The sequence below is a fragment of the Danio rerio genome, chromosome 14 (genome assembly GCF_049306965.1).
Source record: "Danio rerio strain Tuebingen ecotype United States chromosome 14, GRCz12tu, whole genome shotgun sequence".
Classification (NCBI taxonomy): Eukaryota; Metazoa; Chordata; class Actinopteri; order Cypriniformes; family Danionidae; genus Danio; species Danio rerio.
The window spans coordinates 12,532,501-12,548,608 of NC_133189.1; the positions used below are offsets into that span (position 1 = coordinate 12,532,501).

Below are 16,108 nucleotides of genomic sequence, written 5' to 3' on the forward strand. Positions count from 1 at the left end.
GCATGTGCCAGTTTATCCAGATTGCTCAAAGACTTCAAAACTTGCATTATAGCAAGGACTTTCTCAAATGTTCAAAACAAAAACACAGCTTCACAACCTTCTTTCAAGAAGACCCACACCTGCATGTTCCAGGCTTTATAAACTCTACCTTAAAGGAAAAAGAAGCCTGCGGGATCCGATGTCAGGACCGTCACCTCCAGAAATCTACAATCCCACATCTGCTTGTTTTATGCATCAGGACATCAGATACATACATCCAGAGTAGAAACATAAATATATTATTTTTTAAACCTCTATCAGAGACCTTGGCATAGTGTGTTTCAGTATACGCTATTTTAATTCTAATTAGATGTTTATAACAGATATCTATTAATGACAACTTCTTGAGTTAATTGGTATTTCAGAATAATGTTTATCTTATTAGAGATCTAGCTTATCTTTAGAGAAGAGCACAATACTCGATTTAATCACATTCATGATTCATTTTTAAAAACTTTGTTAATTGTACATTTAATAGTGTTTAGTGCGTCTGGAAAGTTTTCATAGCACTTCACTTTTTTCACTTTCACTTCACATGTTTTATGTTCCAGCCTTATCAAATTCATTTATTTCCTCAAAATTCACCTGTGGTAAATTGAGTTGATTGGACACGATTTGAAAAGGCTACACCTGTTTATATAAGGTCCCAGGGTTGACAGTGCATGCCAAAGCACAATCCAAGCATCAAGACAGAGGAATTGTCTGTAGACCTCTGAGACAGGATTGTCTCGAGGCATTAGACTAGGGAAGGTAGCAGAAAAATTTCTGCTGCTCTAAAAAGTTCCAATGAGCACAGTGGCCTCCATCATCCATAAGGGGAAGATGTTTGGAACCTCCAGGACTCCTCCTAGAGCCAGCAGGCCATCTAAGCTCCGTGATCGGGGAGAAGGGCTTTAGTCAGGGAGGTGATCAATAACCCGATAGTCACTTTGTCTGAGCTCCAATGTTCTTCTGTGGGGAAAGGGGAACCTTACAGAAGGACAACCATCTGACCAGGAATCCACCTGGAATTTCCCAAAAGGCATCTGAAGGACTCACAGAAACAAAATCCTCTGGTCTGATGAGACTAAAACTCTTTGGAGTGAATGTCAGGCGTTACATTTGGAATAAAACAGGCACTGCTCATCTTCATTCTAATGCCATTCCTACAGTAAAGCATGGTGGTGGCAGCATCATGCTGTGGGGATTTTTTTCACCAGCAGGAACAGGAGGATTAGTCAGGACAGAGGGAAAGATGAATGCAGCAATATGCAGAGACATCCTGAATGAAAACCTGCTTCAGAGTGCTCTTGACCTCAGACTGGGGTGACGGTTTATCTTCCAGCAGGACGATGTCCCAAAGCACACCAACAAAATATCAATGAAGTGGCTTCATAACAACTTGATAAATGTACTTGAACGGCCTAGCCAGAGCCCAGACCTAAATCCTATTGAATATCTCTGGAGAGATCTGATAATGGCTGTACACTGTGGCTTCCCATTCAACCTGATAGAGCTTGAGAGGTACTGCGAAAATGAATGGGCAAAAATTCAAAGACAGGTGTGCCAAGCTTGTGGCATCATATTCAAAAAGACTTGGGGTTGTAATTGCTGCCAAAGGTGCATCAACAAAATATTGAGGAAAGGCTGTGAATATTTATGTACATGTAATTTTTCTTTCTTTTTTTTTTTTTTATAAATTTGCAACAATTTTCCAGAAATATTTTTTCAAATTGTCATTATAGGGCATTGCGTGTAGAATTTTAAGGTGATGAATTAATTGAGTCCATTTTGGAATAAGGCTGTAACAAAAAAATGTGGAAAAAGTGAAGCACTATGAATGCACCGTATACTTGTTTATTCTTTTGTTAATAAATACACGCTTATTACAATTTCTTGTGTCTTTCTTGTGTTTGTATTTTCAGTAAGAGGCTCTACAAGTCAGATGATCTCACAAATCCTTTAGTTTGGCCAGACAATCAACTAATAATTACCCAAAACCCCAATATTTATATAAATAATATAATTAATGTTAATATTTGAGACAAACCAAAGGAATTATCTCTACATAAACTAGATAAATATCAATCAATCATCATCAATCATTGCAAGATGTCTACGACACAATGTCTGTCATGAAGAATCCAGTTGATGTCACTTACAGATGAGCTGGTTCATTTATTTGGGTTGCTCTAACTTCTTTCTAGTTACACTTTAGCTCTGGAGACAGAATGGAATAAATATTTTCAGCTACCCAGACACACAATTGTTTTGAAATATACACAGTCCATTTTATTTCAAGCGTTTGTAAAATATTTTTACTATTACTATAAAATGGTCCACCTTTTCTGTGATGATTTGCATTGGTTGACATTTTGTGTTAATGAAAGATGTTTGAGTTGGATGGAGTTTGTTTTATTCTTCAAAATTTCAAGAGAAAGCTATCATGTTTTATTATTATTATTATTATTATTATTATGGAGTGCACATAAAGGATTTTGTAGTCAAGGCCACCCTTAAAATGTCTTCTCTGGTTAATTCCCGGACTACTGAATTATTGAACTCACTGATACAATCAATAAGGGTATAGAAGAGCAACAGAGTACAGCATTTACAACTGACCACTTTAATAGCATAATACAACTCTTATATATAAGTAGATGGAGTTCAATTTTCATTGTTTTTATTTTTCATACATCTGAAAAGTGCCATTTGCTGAATGTCAATAAAACACCAGAGTGCAAAACAATTCTAAAGCAAATACATAAATACATTAATCAATTAAAACAAAACTAAAGATGTATTACCGCCTCACCAGTAGTCCATTGGTTGCCAATAGCAAAAAGAAAGTCAAGGAAATGCATTAATTTTATTTTCATGGATTATGCAAGTACCCAATCACAACATTAACAAACACTGCAATATCTGTACTGCTCACATAATTTTCAACACTAGGCATCTGCCAAACAACTGCATGTGCAGGTGAGTTTTGAACTAAGGTTGGAATTATTCAAAAAGCCACAAAAGTAATAGGCCTAATTCATAATTTAAGCATATTAACAATTTTTTAAATTGCTTTATCTCTCCAGTTTACAGGTCTCACTTAATGAAGTCTGTAACTACGCCTAAAAGTTATGATTACATAATCAATTAAACAGTTTTGTTTCACAGCATTAACCTAATACAACTGATTCAATTGTGAACAAAGGATGGCCATCACAATAATAATAATAATAATAAAGGTTAGATTTGCAACATCCATTTGATACTGAAATTGCAATATTTCTGTCATGATGTCAATTGTTAGAAGGGGTGTTCTGTAATTTCAAGAAACAGAACGTATTGTTCAGAACTGAAGATTTCAATCCTCTATTGTTGCAATCTTAAAACATGTTCTTATGAGACAGAGCTTATGTTTTACATACAGGAGTTAAAATAAGTATTGATCAGTCCCAATTTTTCTTGTAAACATACATATTCTAAAGGTGCTGCTGAGGTGCAATTGTACCAGATTTCAGTAAAACCCCGAACAATACCCAAAATTTAGTTTTTTCATTCTGAAATTATGTCATGTGCAATAACAATGAAATAACTTAAGGAAAAAGTACTGAACAACTTAAATGTATTTTAATACTTTGTATAAAAGTGATGACAGATTCCAGATTACTCTTGAATGGAGAATGGAGTTACAGGCATTGATCAGGTGTGATTTCCCCCCCGATACATTAACATTCTTCAAATCTTGACAGTTCTGTGGTTCTTGTCTATCAACTCTAATCTTTAGCTCTTATTTTCGATTGAATTCAGGTCAAGTGGTTGTCTGGGCCATTCCTAGCAGCTTTATTTTCTTTGTCTGAAACCAGCTAAGAGTTTCTTTGGCTGTGAGATTTCCGCTGCTGTCTGGCCTTTCCATGCCTTTCTACCCCATCCTTTCTTTGTGTGTTCAATACTTTTTTTCTGTGTCATTTAATTTGATTACACATCACTTAATTTCAAAAGCAAGTAGTTTTGTTGATTACTTTGGGTTGTTTACTGACATCTGGTGAAAATCCACAGCACATTATAAAAAGTGTTCTGAGAAAAAAAACAGTGACGCGTTTAGTACTTTTTTTATCCATTAGAGTGACTACTACATTTGGGTGTCTGACAATAAAATAGATTAAAACCGACTCTCTTCACCTCTTCTTATTAATAAAATTCACCATGTATGGTTTACTGCACTATAGTTGCAGGGTACTGCTGTTAACTACAGACATATAAGAAGTCAACAGCTATGCCAGTCACTGGTATATAAAGACATGCCTGTTAAGCACTGAGTTTTTTTCCCCGCACAAATACTTCTGGAAGGGGAATGGCTTCTTTGGGATGTGAATATTTGCCCACCCACCAAAAATGATCAACAAAGTAGCGACATTATAAAAGCAAAAGTTGTAAAAGCTCTTTTGTTGATTTGCATTTGTTAATGTATACGTCTATCGTAGCATAACTGAAACTTGTTAAAATATTCACAAGTGATTTATACTTGCTGAATTCAGTGCAAAAACAGATGTAAGGCATGACTCAAGAGATTCTAAATAATTGGCAGTATGTGCATGTTCATCGCATTGTTAACATTTCATTGTACATATACACTAAAATGTGCAACAGTATTCACAAAGTTAACAACACAGAGTGATATGTGAAGAATCAATCAAGACACCAGGATCGCAAGGAGCAAATGGTATGAAAGTCCTCAAAAAACATACTGGTTTAAACAGCACAATTTCTGATAACTACAAGAGTTGTTTAAATTAACATCATAATGGTTAAACATACCATAGATAACTGAATTATTTATTGTCCTCGGCCAAAAGAAAAAAAAACTAGCAAACAGCACATTTAATTCATAAAATGATGTAAAAAAAAGCCTAGTTAAGTGGATCGTGCGGATGTTTGACAAAATGCCAAATGCTCAGCTGACAAAACATATTTTTAAAATATTCGTTTGCAAGAACATAAACCTTGTGTAATGTGAATTGTAAAGTTGAGGAGTGATGTAGGATCTTTACATTGTGCAGTGAGTCTAGCCTAATTTACATCCGTGTACAATTCAATATGGCATCTATCATGACACCTATTGTTAAACTTGATCATCGTTTACTCACCCTTGAGTTATTTCAAACCGTTTTCTATGCTACACATAATTATTTGAATATTTTTATCCGGCTTTCAAACATTTGCCAACATGTGCACAAAATAGAAAAGCTTAAGTTTATGATGCCTTTATGTTGCGGTTTTAGCCTTTCTGATGCTAAGCTGCAATGAAATAAAGCAGCACAAGTTTTATGTGGCACTGCTTTTATGCTATCTCAATATAAAAGTCATTGTTTGGCACAACACAAGGGCAAGTAAATAATGACAATTTTTATTGTAGGGCAAACGTTGTTGAGGATTAGTATTTGCTTACTGAATTGAATCAAAGTGGGTAGAAAATATAGGCACTGGAGAATGAGCATTTTCCTAACTTTTTCTATGCAGACAAAACAAAAACAGACATGACCATACTGTTAACCACTTATACCCGCCTCAAATTTGATTTATGTTTTTTACATATTAGCAGACCATTAAATAAGGAATTTTTTCAATTTTACCATGTAAATGACAGCGTCAGATCTTGTCTTGTAGTTTAAAGATCGTTATAACAGGGTTTCCTTGTGATGTCGCATGATATGTTGGTTCTTTTCTGATGGCCGCCTGAAACCCTTCTTGCAGTAATCGCACCTGTGGGGATAGTCTTTAGTGTGGATTGATATGACATGCCTTTTGAAACCTGAAGCATCTGTAGTGTTGTACTCGCAATATTGGCATTGGTAAACCTTGCGGCCACTGTGTGTTTTCATGTGTTTTTTAAGTTCGTTCTGATGCCTAAAACCTCGCTTGCAGCGCTTGCATTTAAACGGCAAGTCCTTAGTATGAACAGAAAGAATATGGCGGCTTAGTGTGAAGGGGTCCAACGTCTTAAAATCACAGTGCCGGCACTGGTGTACTTTATTCCCCTTGTGGGTTTCCGAATGTTTTTTCAGTTCAGAGGGTCTGTGAAAGCCTTTTTCACACACGTCGCACTTGTGCGGAAAGTCTTTAGTGTGTACTGAGATTATGTGACGTTTCAAATCACTGGAATTGGTGCTTTTATGTTCACAATGGGGACACTGGTGAGTCTTATGACCCTGGAATATCTCAGCATGCCTTTGGAGCTCCTTGTCATCCGCAAACGCCTGTGGGCAATGGCCACACTTAAAGGGCAGGTCTGTCCCATGTTTGCTCTTTATATGAGTCTTTAAATTGGACTGGTCGGCACAAGAGAACTCGCAGTGCTGGCAATGGAAAGGTTTCTCTCCCGTGTGAGTCCGCATGTGCTTCTTAAGCTCAGAGGGGTGGCGGAAACCCTTAGCGCACTCTACGCAGACATGTGCAAAGTTTTTACTGTGCACGGCCAGAAGATGGCGGTTCAAAAGACCCTGCTCGGCAGTCTCATACTCGCAATACTTGCATTTGTGCAGCTTGGGCTCTTTGTCTCGCAGAATGAGCTTGTTGGAGCTGAGCGGGCTGGCCTCATGATATCGGCGAGTGTACTCCGTGTACTCAGGGATCTTTTCATTCTTGATGATGAGCTTGTGGCTTTCCAGATGGTTGTGGAAACTCACCTTCTTGTTGGTGGTGAATTCACAATCGGTGCACTGGTACTTCTTCTTGAACATGTGGTCCGGATGATTCTTCATGTGCCGTTTCAGGAAACCCCGTGATTTGAATTTCTTGCCACAGATGTGACAGGGGTATACAGTCAGTGGCTGCCCATCAGGACCAATGATTACAGCTAAAATAAAGAAAGACAATGTGCTGAAATTAATCAATTCCATATTATATTTTGAAATAAGACTATACCATCTATACTTAATCTCTTAAGATACATACAATCATGTATCCAGTGTTCTTTTAAAGGCTGTTACTTGTGTATTAATGCAATTTTTATTGAAACATTACTAGAACTTAATTACATTCGCCCATGTGTTGTCTTCTTTCAGACTAATGCAAAATTATAATTAAATATATGCATGTATATCCTCCTGGGGAAATGCCATCACACATGGAGAGTAACACTTTGGTAAACACTGAAATTCCATGTTGAACCACTCAAGTGAAATAGATCCTAGCCATTGGTTGATTCTACAAGAATTGTTCGAAGGTATGCATCTACAGTGTATGCAGACAGTGAATATCCGCTGTAAACTATCAAAACACATTTTCAAACATGTTCAAAATATCTTATTTAAATAGAAATAAAAATTCAAAAATAAATAAATGAAGACATTAAAATTTTTCAAGGATTTAAGATGCTTACTACCGTTAAATGCATCATTACCATCTTGTGAAAAAGGTCAACAGCTGTATTTGCCAAATTACAGTGAGCTTAGTGAGTCTTAAGCCATAACACTCACTGTGAAAGATACTATTTTTGCTAGACCATCAGTGGAGAAATCAGGAAACAGTGAAAGCACGTTCAGACTAGATCTGCGCGGGACATATTTTTCTGCAATACTGAAGTTTTTGTCCCACTACTTCTGACAGATTTGAGGAAATGCAAATGTGACCTTGTTGTTCATAACATTAGAGATGTCTGAAACTGCGATACACACCCAACTCTCAACCAGACAAAATGCTTCCACTATGGAAGAAGCAGGAAAAGTTGTTGTGCAATTTATCACTTGCTGATAAGTGAGCAGGTCTTAATGTGTCCTTTTTACTTTTAAGTTACATTAAGATACATTTATTTGCCTTTTTCAATTTATGTTTAAACATTTTGCAGGAATCCCATGGATAATATTAGAATGAACCATGTTAATCCATGATGGGACAGAATGGATTGTGGAGGCCTTAACCATAGATACACAAATAGGGAGTGATGTGTACGCACCATCGAACAGCTGTAATGTGTTTAAGAGAGAGAGCACACTGCAGCCATCAGGTATTCATGTGATATACATAAACTGCAGTCAGATACGTATACTCCAAAACTCGCTTCCCTGTTATATAAATGAAAAAATAAATATACAAACTTGAACTGCAATCTACATGCATACCCTGATAGGTATTGAGCATTATTTTTTATATGTGAGGAAAAAACAAAAGCACTACTGGTTTGGTTGCTGCTTCCCTCCGTCCCTTTATTTTATGATCGCTAGACTAAACTAAAAGATCATTAGGGCTTTAATTTCAAGAAGAATGAACATTTGTATAATTTGTCCATCTCACTATTATCATGTACCATTATACTACTGTTATCCAATCAATCAAAGCAACAGATGGAGCTCACATGAGGAAAACGGACACATTGAAGTTTAGCTTGAACAATGGCACAGCGAAGATACAAATGAAATATGAAACAAACAAATAGACAATTTCAATAATAATTTAGTCTCTTGTATAAACATATTGTATATTTATTATGGCAAGCATTAGTATAAATATCCTTTAGCATTGCAAATCATTGTGTGTTATATGTTCATGACTATTATCAAGCTACAGCTTAGCTGCTTTGGCTCACAGTATTTGGTAGACCCAAAACCCTTGGCTATTTCCCCTGAGGAAGCCTCGAGAAGGCCTGATAAAACCCCATTAGTGATTGTGGAAATGAGACTGGACCTGACATGTACTGGCTGACTCACTCATGCTCTGAGGGTTTTAATGAATATTAATGTAAATACAAACCCTTAAAATAAGTGATGAGGGTGTCTGGATGAACCATATTCCAGATCTGATTTGATCACTGACACTAAACACCAGTATTATGGCTTGTTTCCACTAAGTGGTAAGGCATGGTTTGGTACAGTATAAAATGTTTTATTATGTATGTTTCCACTGTCAGTTGTGAATGGTACAAAAATAGCAAACCGTACCACTTTTTAAATAAATAGAGCTAGACTTAAAGTAAAACACAGATTCATTATTAAATTCATAGCCAAAGTACAATTACAATTATGTAATACAAAATAATACACACAGCAATGAATCATGGCCAACCCAAGCTCAAACAAACCTTGTTGTCTTCTTTGATCAAAATTGTGCCAATCTGGTGACTGAGATTGCTCTTATCAAAAAAAAAAATTCTATTTCTATAAGATGTTATACAAAATTATATTTATGCATATACATTCAATTAGCCAGTACTGAAGCCAAATCTGATTTATGATAACAGTCAAAAATGTATACACCCAAATGTATATGTTAGTGAAAAATATTAAATAAAAAATGTAAAAAAAATATATATATATTTTAGATGCGACTTTCTATTGTCATAGACAGAGGAGTTCAAAAACATCCTGGATCAAACTGCACTTACAGAAGCTCATACCTGTCTGACACTGGCGTGTCTCTCCTCGCCTTCTCTTCTTAATCTTTTGCTTAAGTGCTCGGCTTGTGCTGATGCTGTCAGTGATCTGCAGGTAGGGAGTGGCAGCACCATTCTTACTTTCTAGACTGCTTCCTGTAGAAAAGCCATGACAGGTAAGGAAATTTGATTGAACATTTACAAGATATAAATGCACGAAAAATAAATAATATTGTTTCTTTATAGAAATTTTAAAGCTACATTTCATTGAAATGTACAGTTTACCCATCTTGAAAATTCTGTCTCTTGCAGCATAACAATTTTGTCAAAAGTATTAAGCCGACAATAAATCAGAATTTATAAATCATAATAATTAGAAATTCAGAAACTCAAATGTGCTCACATCTAGCACCTGCAAACTTCAACTTAAAAAACCATGTACTCTGTACAACATCTCTGATGCTCCATTACTACATTAAGCTGGTAGTAGGCAATTACAATTTCAGCCAGAACTTTCATTTTTGGTGAACTATGCATTCAAAGCAATTCTCATCTCCCGCTACAACAAAGTGAAATAAATGACCATAAGCAGTTGCCCAGGCTGCAGGAACAATGGTCTTGTTAACTGGTGAGTCCTCCATCTGAGCTTCTGTGATAGCAGGAGCCTCTTCTTCCCCAACAATGACCTCCATATACACCTGGTCAGTCATCTCCGAACAGTCTACATTAAGGACAGGTGACAAAAAAATAACACACTTTTCAATGGCTATAAGCATTGGTACTTGTTCTTAAATGGAGAGGGTTTTTTTCCACTGTGCTTAACCCTGGGTTAATCGCCATTCTAAATACTATTTTAACCCTGTATAAAGACATATTTAATGAACCTTTGTTTACTGTTAAATCAACAATAAAAAATAAATAAAAATGTTAAATAAAATAATAATGAAGAAAATTCATTTTCAAAAGCAGAATAACACATTTTTAACAATTTGAAGTGTAAAAGTCCTACAGAACGCACTTAAATCATCTTCTTGGTTGGCATCCTTTACAGCCATGTAGACCATCTTCTCTCTGGGCAGCCTTCCTGAACCCACTGACTCCATCACAGTGTGCCTACCAGGAAAATCACTCTCTTCTACCACCTCCGTGCTGCCTACAACACAACAGAACACAACACAAACACATTTATGTTAAAGGGATCATGATAACACATTTCTAAAAATAATAGTTTCATTAACTAATTTCTAGTAACTGATTTATTTTATCTTTGAAAAGATGACAGTACATAATATTTACCTAGATATTTTTCAAGACACTGCTAGTCAGCTTAAAAGGCAATTTAAAGGCTTAACTAGGTTAATTAGACAAGTTGGGGTAAATAGGCAAGTTGTTGTATAATGATGGTTCTGTAGACAATCGAAAAAATATAGCTTAAGGAGGCTAATAATTTTGACCCTAAAACGTGAAAAAAAATGTGTTTATTCTAGCTGAAATAAAACAAATAAACCTTTCTCTGGAAGAAAAAATATTTTCGGAAATACTGTGAAAATTCCCTTGCTCTGTTAAATGAAGTTTCACAAACTAATTTCGAGAGGAGCACGTGATATGATTGACTGCAGCTGGCCACTCATCTACACTCATTAGCTAGCCAATCAGATCGATCCAAACTCACTATAAATAACCTAGCTAAGATCTACACCCCTATCTTCGTTTTCCGAAGAAGCTGACGACAGGTCCTCTCTTGCTCCTCCGAAAGCTACTCACGGACAAACTGACCTCCTACTATTTTCAACTACAATACCACACCACCATTTCCATCATCGTCAGCATCTACAAAAACGACAACAACAGTGGACGTCTGAGATCTCAAGAGCAACAGCGCAGCTACAGACAAGAAGGAAAGCTCCGCGCTCTCCGAAACACCAGCCCCGCCTCAACAACACCCAGCTCAGCCGCGAAGTCGGCTCGAGACCGAGGCTCCAACAAGAGGTCGAAGGCCTATCCACTCCAGCCGGAACACAACACAATCCCAATCTCCGCCACGTACCTTCTCCAGCATCATCATGCGTCTCTCACATCCAACAAACGACCGTCATTGAACTCTTCGAATCTCCTAGACGCCGCAACCATGATTACAAGCCGCTGCATTAAACCCAGAAAGACCTTACGAATCCACGTCTAAACCGACTCCGCCCCCCTATGACATAACAACTACGCGCACCTGCTACACCTCTATCCCAAACAGACAATATCCCTGCAAAATCTTCCGGGGCAGTAAGGAAAGCATTAAAGCAATCTCGGAATCGGACATCCTGCAGTCTTCATTAATTAAATTAACATGAATAAGACTATATCCGGACATCAACGCAACTCCTGGATTTCCACCTCACCCTTCCAGATTGCAGCTCACCAATCCAGTACAACTCCAGCCCGCCTCTTCCAGCGATCCTGACCTCTTATCTATTCTTCCAAATCTCCTACATTAACCCAGCACTAAGAATTATCCATCCTACCTCGCTATATCCCCGCCTTCCCTCCTTTCACTTCTACACACTTGCAACTACGGCGGCGACAGTCTCATGGAAACTGAAATTACTTGTCGAGTTCTGCCTATATGTTTAATCTTTTATTGATTTATGTTTGCACCCTGATCTAATTTTTCTGTATTTCTCATTTCAGGTCTGTTTAACGGATCCCAGCCCGGTATCTCGGCGCTCCCTTCCCATATAACCTCACTAGCTCTCCACCAACGCTGAACCAGAAATCAAAGACCTTTTATCCGAGAAAGATAAATGAAAGACTCTATCCCAGTTTAGCACATTCATCAACCCTACTGGAAAGAGCATTAGAACGTTTCTAAAAACGTCTAATAACGGCTCTTTAATCACCTCATATATTCCACCCTTTTTCAGCTTTAATAGCATCATTCCGCATAAACATGACGCTTTAAATTATCACAGCATTAAACAAGCAATCTCTGATGAATCTAGACGGCGGAAAATTGGCTTGCAAGTCAACATTTCCTTGTCTTAAATTAAAACCTGATTCGGGCATCTCCTCCGAATTTCGGCATTAATCTGAGATTTTAATTCTATTAAGAAGTCCGTTTAATATGCGGACGCAGAAGTAGCCCATACAGGCCTGGCGCCAGGATATATCCTTTCATTAAGGCCTTATTCACATTTATTATTACTTTGCATTACTGCCTGAGTTACCGACCTAAAGCAATTAAATATTAATATAGCCTACTTTAGTATTAATATTTTGCAGTTTGGCTAATTCTTATTTGGTTATCGAAGGTTATGCAATACCTTTTATTAACGCAGATTATAGCTTCAGCGTCAACAGTGATTTTAATCATATTTTATTCACCTTATTTTCTTCCTTTTTATTTCAATAATAGGCCATAAACGTTTAAGTTTTAGGTAGATGCCCATGCAAGCTAATCCACGGTCAGATTCGTATAACCGGCAATAACCAATTGTGAAATCCGCATAACCGAGTTATCACGCCTCAAATACAAGCCTACAATGTTTTCTGGGGTTTAATTTTGCATGAGCAAATAGCAGTATAGCCTTACATATTTTTATAAATTATCATTTAGCCTACTCGCAGTACAAGTGAGAGGATGATCCGCAATCCACTTACGCACTTATTAAATTTATAACACAGTAACTCGACTTGCAGACCGATCACTTAAACGTAAAGGCATTTTATTGTGTCTTAACTGCTGCTAAATAATGGGATGTTTCCTTACACAACTGTAAAAGTGCGCTTCAGCATGTCAAAATGCGTTTCGTCAATTTTATTAATATTGATAATAATGAAAATAATACATTTAAATAATAATTAAGCCTATAGTGTAGACTACTATGGGATTGGGCAGTGAACTAAACATTTTAATAAGCTACATAACTAAAAACAAATGTACAGAGCGGACAGTCGCGTTTTTGCTCAAATTAATTTAACGGCAATATTATTTTGCATTTCTCTTTAGATCTTCAGAGAATTGTTTAAAGAATTAGTTAACCAAAACATGTAATTACTTAGGCTGCCATAGCCTCATGTCATTCACTAGTCCAGTTTTTCCTGCATGAGTTGAGTGCGCCTCCATCGCCGTGTGCACGTTTATAAGGACGCACCTGACCTGATGCGGGGACCACATATCTGGAATAGGAGCTTTAATCTCACAATTTCACAATTTAATTGCCATTTCATATTATACAATATTTAAACGTGTCTGAGGTCGGGATGACGGGAGTGTTAATTAACTACTGAAATAATTTTTAGAGTTAATAATCCTTTATGAAAACTGAGGGGCTCAAATTCTTCTGAGGGGGCGATGCCTCCCTTCGCCCCCCGTAGCGCCGGGCCTGAGCCCATTCATCCACACTTTTAAGCATTTGCTGGATTCTCGCCAATAACCACGGCGTTTGCACGTAGTTCATCTATTAGATAATTTCCTTATATCTCCCCCATAATATCTTCGAGCCAAAACCTAGTGACAGGTCTCTAATATTGGCATCCCCATCGCGGATGAACGTCCGGCCAAGCCCGTCTAGAATTCTTAAGCATCAATTGAAATAAAATAATAATTTACAAGCTTCTTAATCTAATTTAATCGACTTAAATTAGCTCTCTTTTTATCCTTGAAGACCAAGTTCATGATAAGCTCACACTGCTGTCCAACCTAGGACACTAAAAACTCACGCGCAGTATTCCGCAGGGATGGCTTTCTGTCACTCGCCTCCTTCAACTCGCAGCACCAGTCCCTGTAGTAGATGAAGTATCTATCCATTCTCGGCCGTAACAATCCCGGCCTGAAAGGAGTCGCGCACCGGAGGCGCCGCATAGCGCTGTGACGCGCGCGCTCATGACAAGGGCTGGTAGGCCAATACAAACCAGACACACATAATTAATATTTATTTTATGAAACTATTTAAATGTACAATAGCGCTCCGCGGCGCCGTAGAATACAATTGTTCTAAAGTGAGGCTGGGCACTGCGGACAACAGCTGGACATCAATGGCTGACGGCGGCGCCGGAGCACGCACCCCGACTGAACATGTCAAGAATTCCAAACGCACGGCGAGACGCAGCGCGTCTCCGAACGGCGCTAAAAGTGCGGGGTCCGCTTCATGTTTTACTTCCTTAGCGCTGGAATAGCTGCCCATTCATTTATAAGCGATCCAATTCATCCCCAGTATATCCTCTTACACAGCACCGTTACAACGAAGCCGCTGGTCACTGCCCTAATAAAGGGCGTTATCATTATGCTTAAAGCGGCTTCTCCATCGCTACATTTGGACTTTAGCCAAAAACGATTTATTATAACGGCTGTATCATGTTCCTAGTTGCATAAGAATTGCTGACTCTCTTTCTTGCTTATTTCCAGTAACTGGTACCGGAAGCAGAGCCATCCCTCCTTTTGAGATGATATCCCATAACCACTGCATACAATTTGCATCAAGAGCCATATGTAACCCCAGAACATTTCAATAGTTCCTCACTGCTCAGCTCATCCAATATCCCATTCCCCACTCAACAATTCTATTCCTGATTCCCCGCTTGCATTCAGACTATACGTTACACCTCATACCTACAATTCACACAAACACATCCAAGACAACTCTATCAAGAGTTATTAAGGGGAATTTAAAAAATTGCACAAACTCGCATACGGCTCCTTTTCAGATCCTATTGCTAATTCCCAATGCCACCACAGCTGCACACAAGGGCTATCTCAACAACACATACAAACACTTGGAAGGTGGTCTTCCGACGCCTTTAATTCTTACATTTAAGCTGAGCCACAGCCATCTCAAGGAAGCTCTGAAGACCCCTACCAGCAGACACGCTAATTCCAGCGGCCAAGGGCACAGGCATAATCCAGGGATATGACAAGACCCAGCTATGCCAGCTCCCCAGGAGCGGAAGAGCTACCCAACCACGCAAGGGCGCGGGCATGACCCAGCCTCCTAACTGCCTTTCCTTCTTATAGCTTGAGTTGCACTCAGCTTTCTCTCCCTAGTCACTCCCCTAACTACAAGTTGAAGTTCCTCCTGCCCAAGATCCCCCCCCTGTCACCCCGCCCCCCCAGGCCGCTGCCACAGAAGTCTCCACTGCCCCCACCCCATTTTTTAGGACTTCTGTAGGACCCCGCCCCATGGCTCCGAACCCCGTACAATGTTACACAGAGCTTCGATTCCCGAAGGAATCATATTAGCCTTGCCCCAGCCCTAGCTTTTTATATATTATATATCATTTCTTATAATGCTATATAATATAGCCTTATTTATTTATTTATCCTCTCTGTTTGATTTTATTTATATAAATTTATATTCATATGCACCCACGCATATAAATATTAATTTATATGTAGTGCTGCCACCCTCATGCTCTGTTCCCGCTGGAACACTCCCAGAGCACCTATTATGCCCGTCACCCTCCAGTAGGTGTCTCCATCTCCCCCTCATCTCTCCCGACTCCTACTGGAGTTGGCCAAAATAGCTCACCCAACCCCGAGCTGTGACACGAGCATGAGTCACGTCACTGACCCTCCCTGCCCCTAGACCATTATTTTTCTTTATTCTTATTTATTTTTCACATTTATCTTTTATTTTTTAAATTTATTTATATATCTATATATCTATATGCACCCACGCATATAAATATATATTTACATATAGTGCTGTCACCCTCAAGCTCTAACTCTCGCAAGAGTTG

General features: G+C 38.2%; 1 protein-coding gene across 3 annotated transcripts in view; it reads right to left on the bottom strand.

Moving 5' to 3' along the window:
* Positions 1-2,628: 2,628 nt before the first annotated feature.
* znf711 (zinc finger protein 711) overlaps positions 2,629-16,108 on the bottom strand; it is a 45,450-nt gene continuing 31,970 nt past the window's right edge. The window contains exons 6-9 of one of the 3 annotated variants that reach the window (NM_001105523.2): positions 10,401-10,535; positions 9,966-10,103; positions 9,407-9,538; positions 2,685-6,871 (exon numbers count right to left, since the gene is read on the bottom strand). In NM_001105523.2, the coding sequence (NP_001098993.2) occupies positions 5,694-6,871; positions 9,407-9,538; positions 9,966-10,103; positions 10,401-10,535 (1,583 nt within the window). In that variant the 3' untranslated portion in view covers positions 2,685-5,693. Of the gene's footprint in view, positions 7,514-7,764; positions 9,286-9,394; positions 9,539-9,965; positions 10,104-10,400; positions 10,536-16,108 lie in introns of those variants that run through there. The other 2 variants (NM_001365610.1, XM_073921479.1) reach the window with 2 other exon arrangements.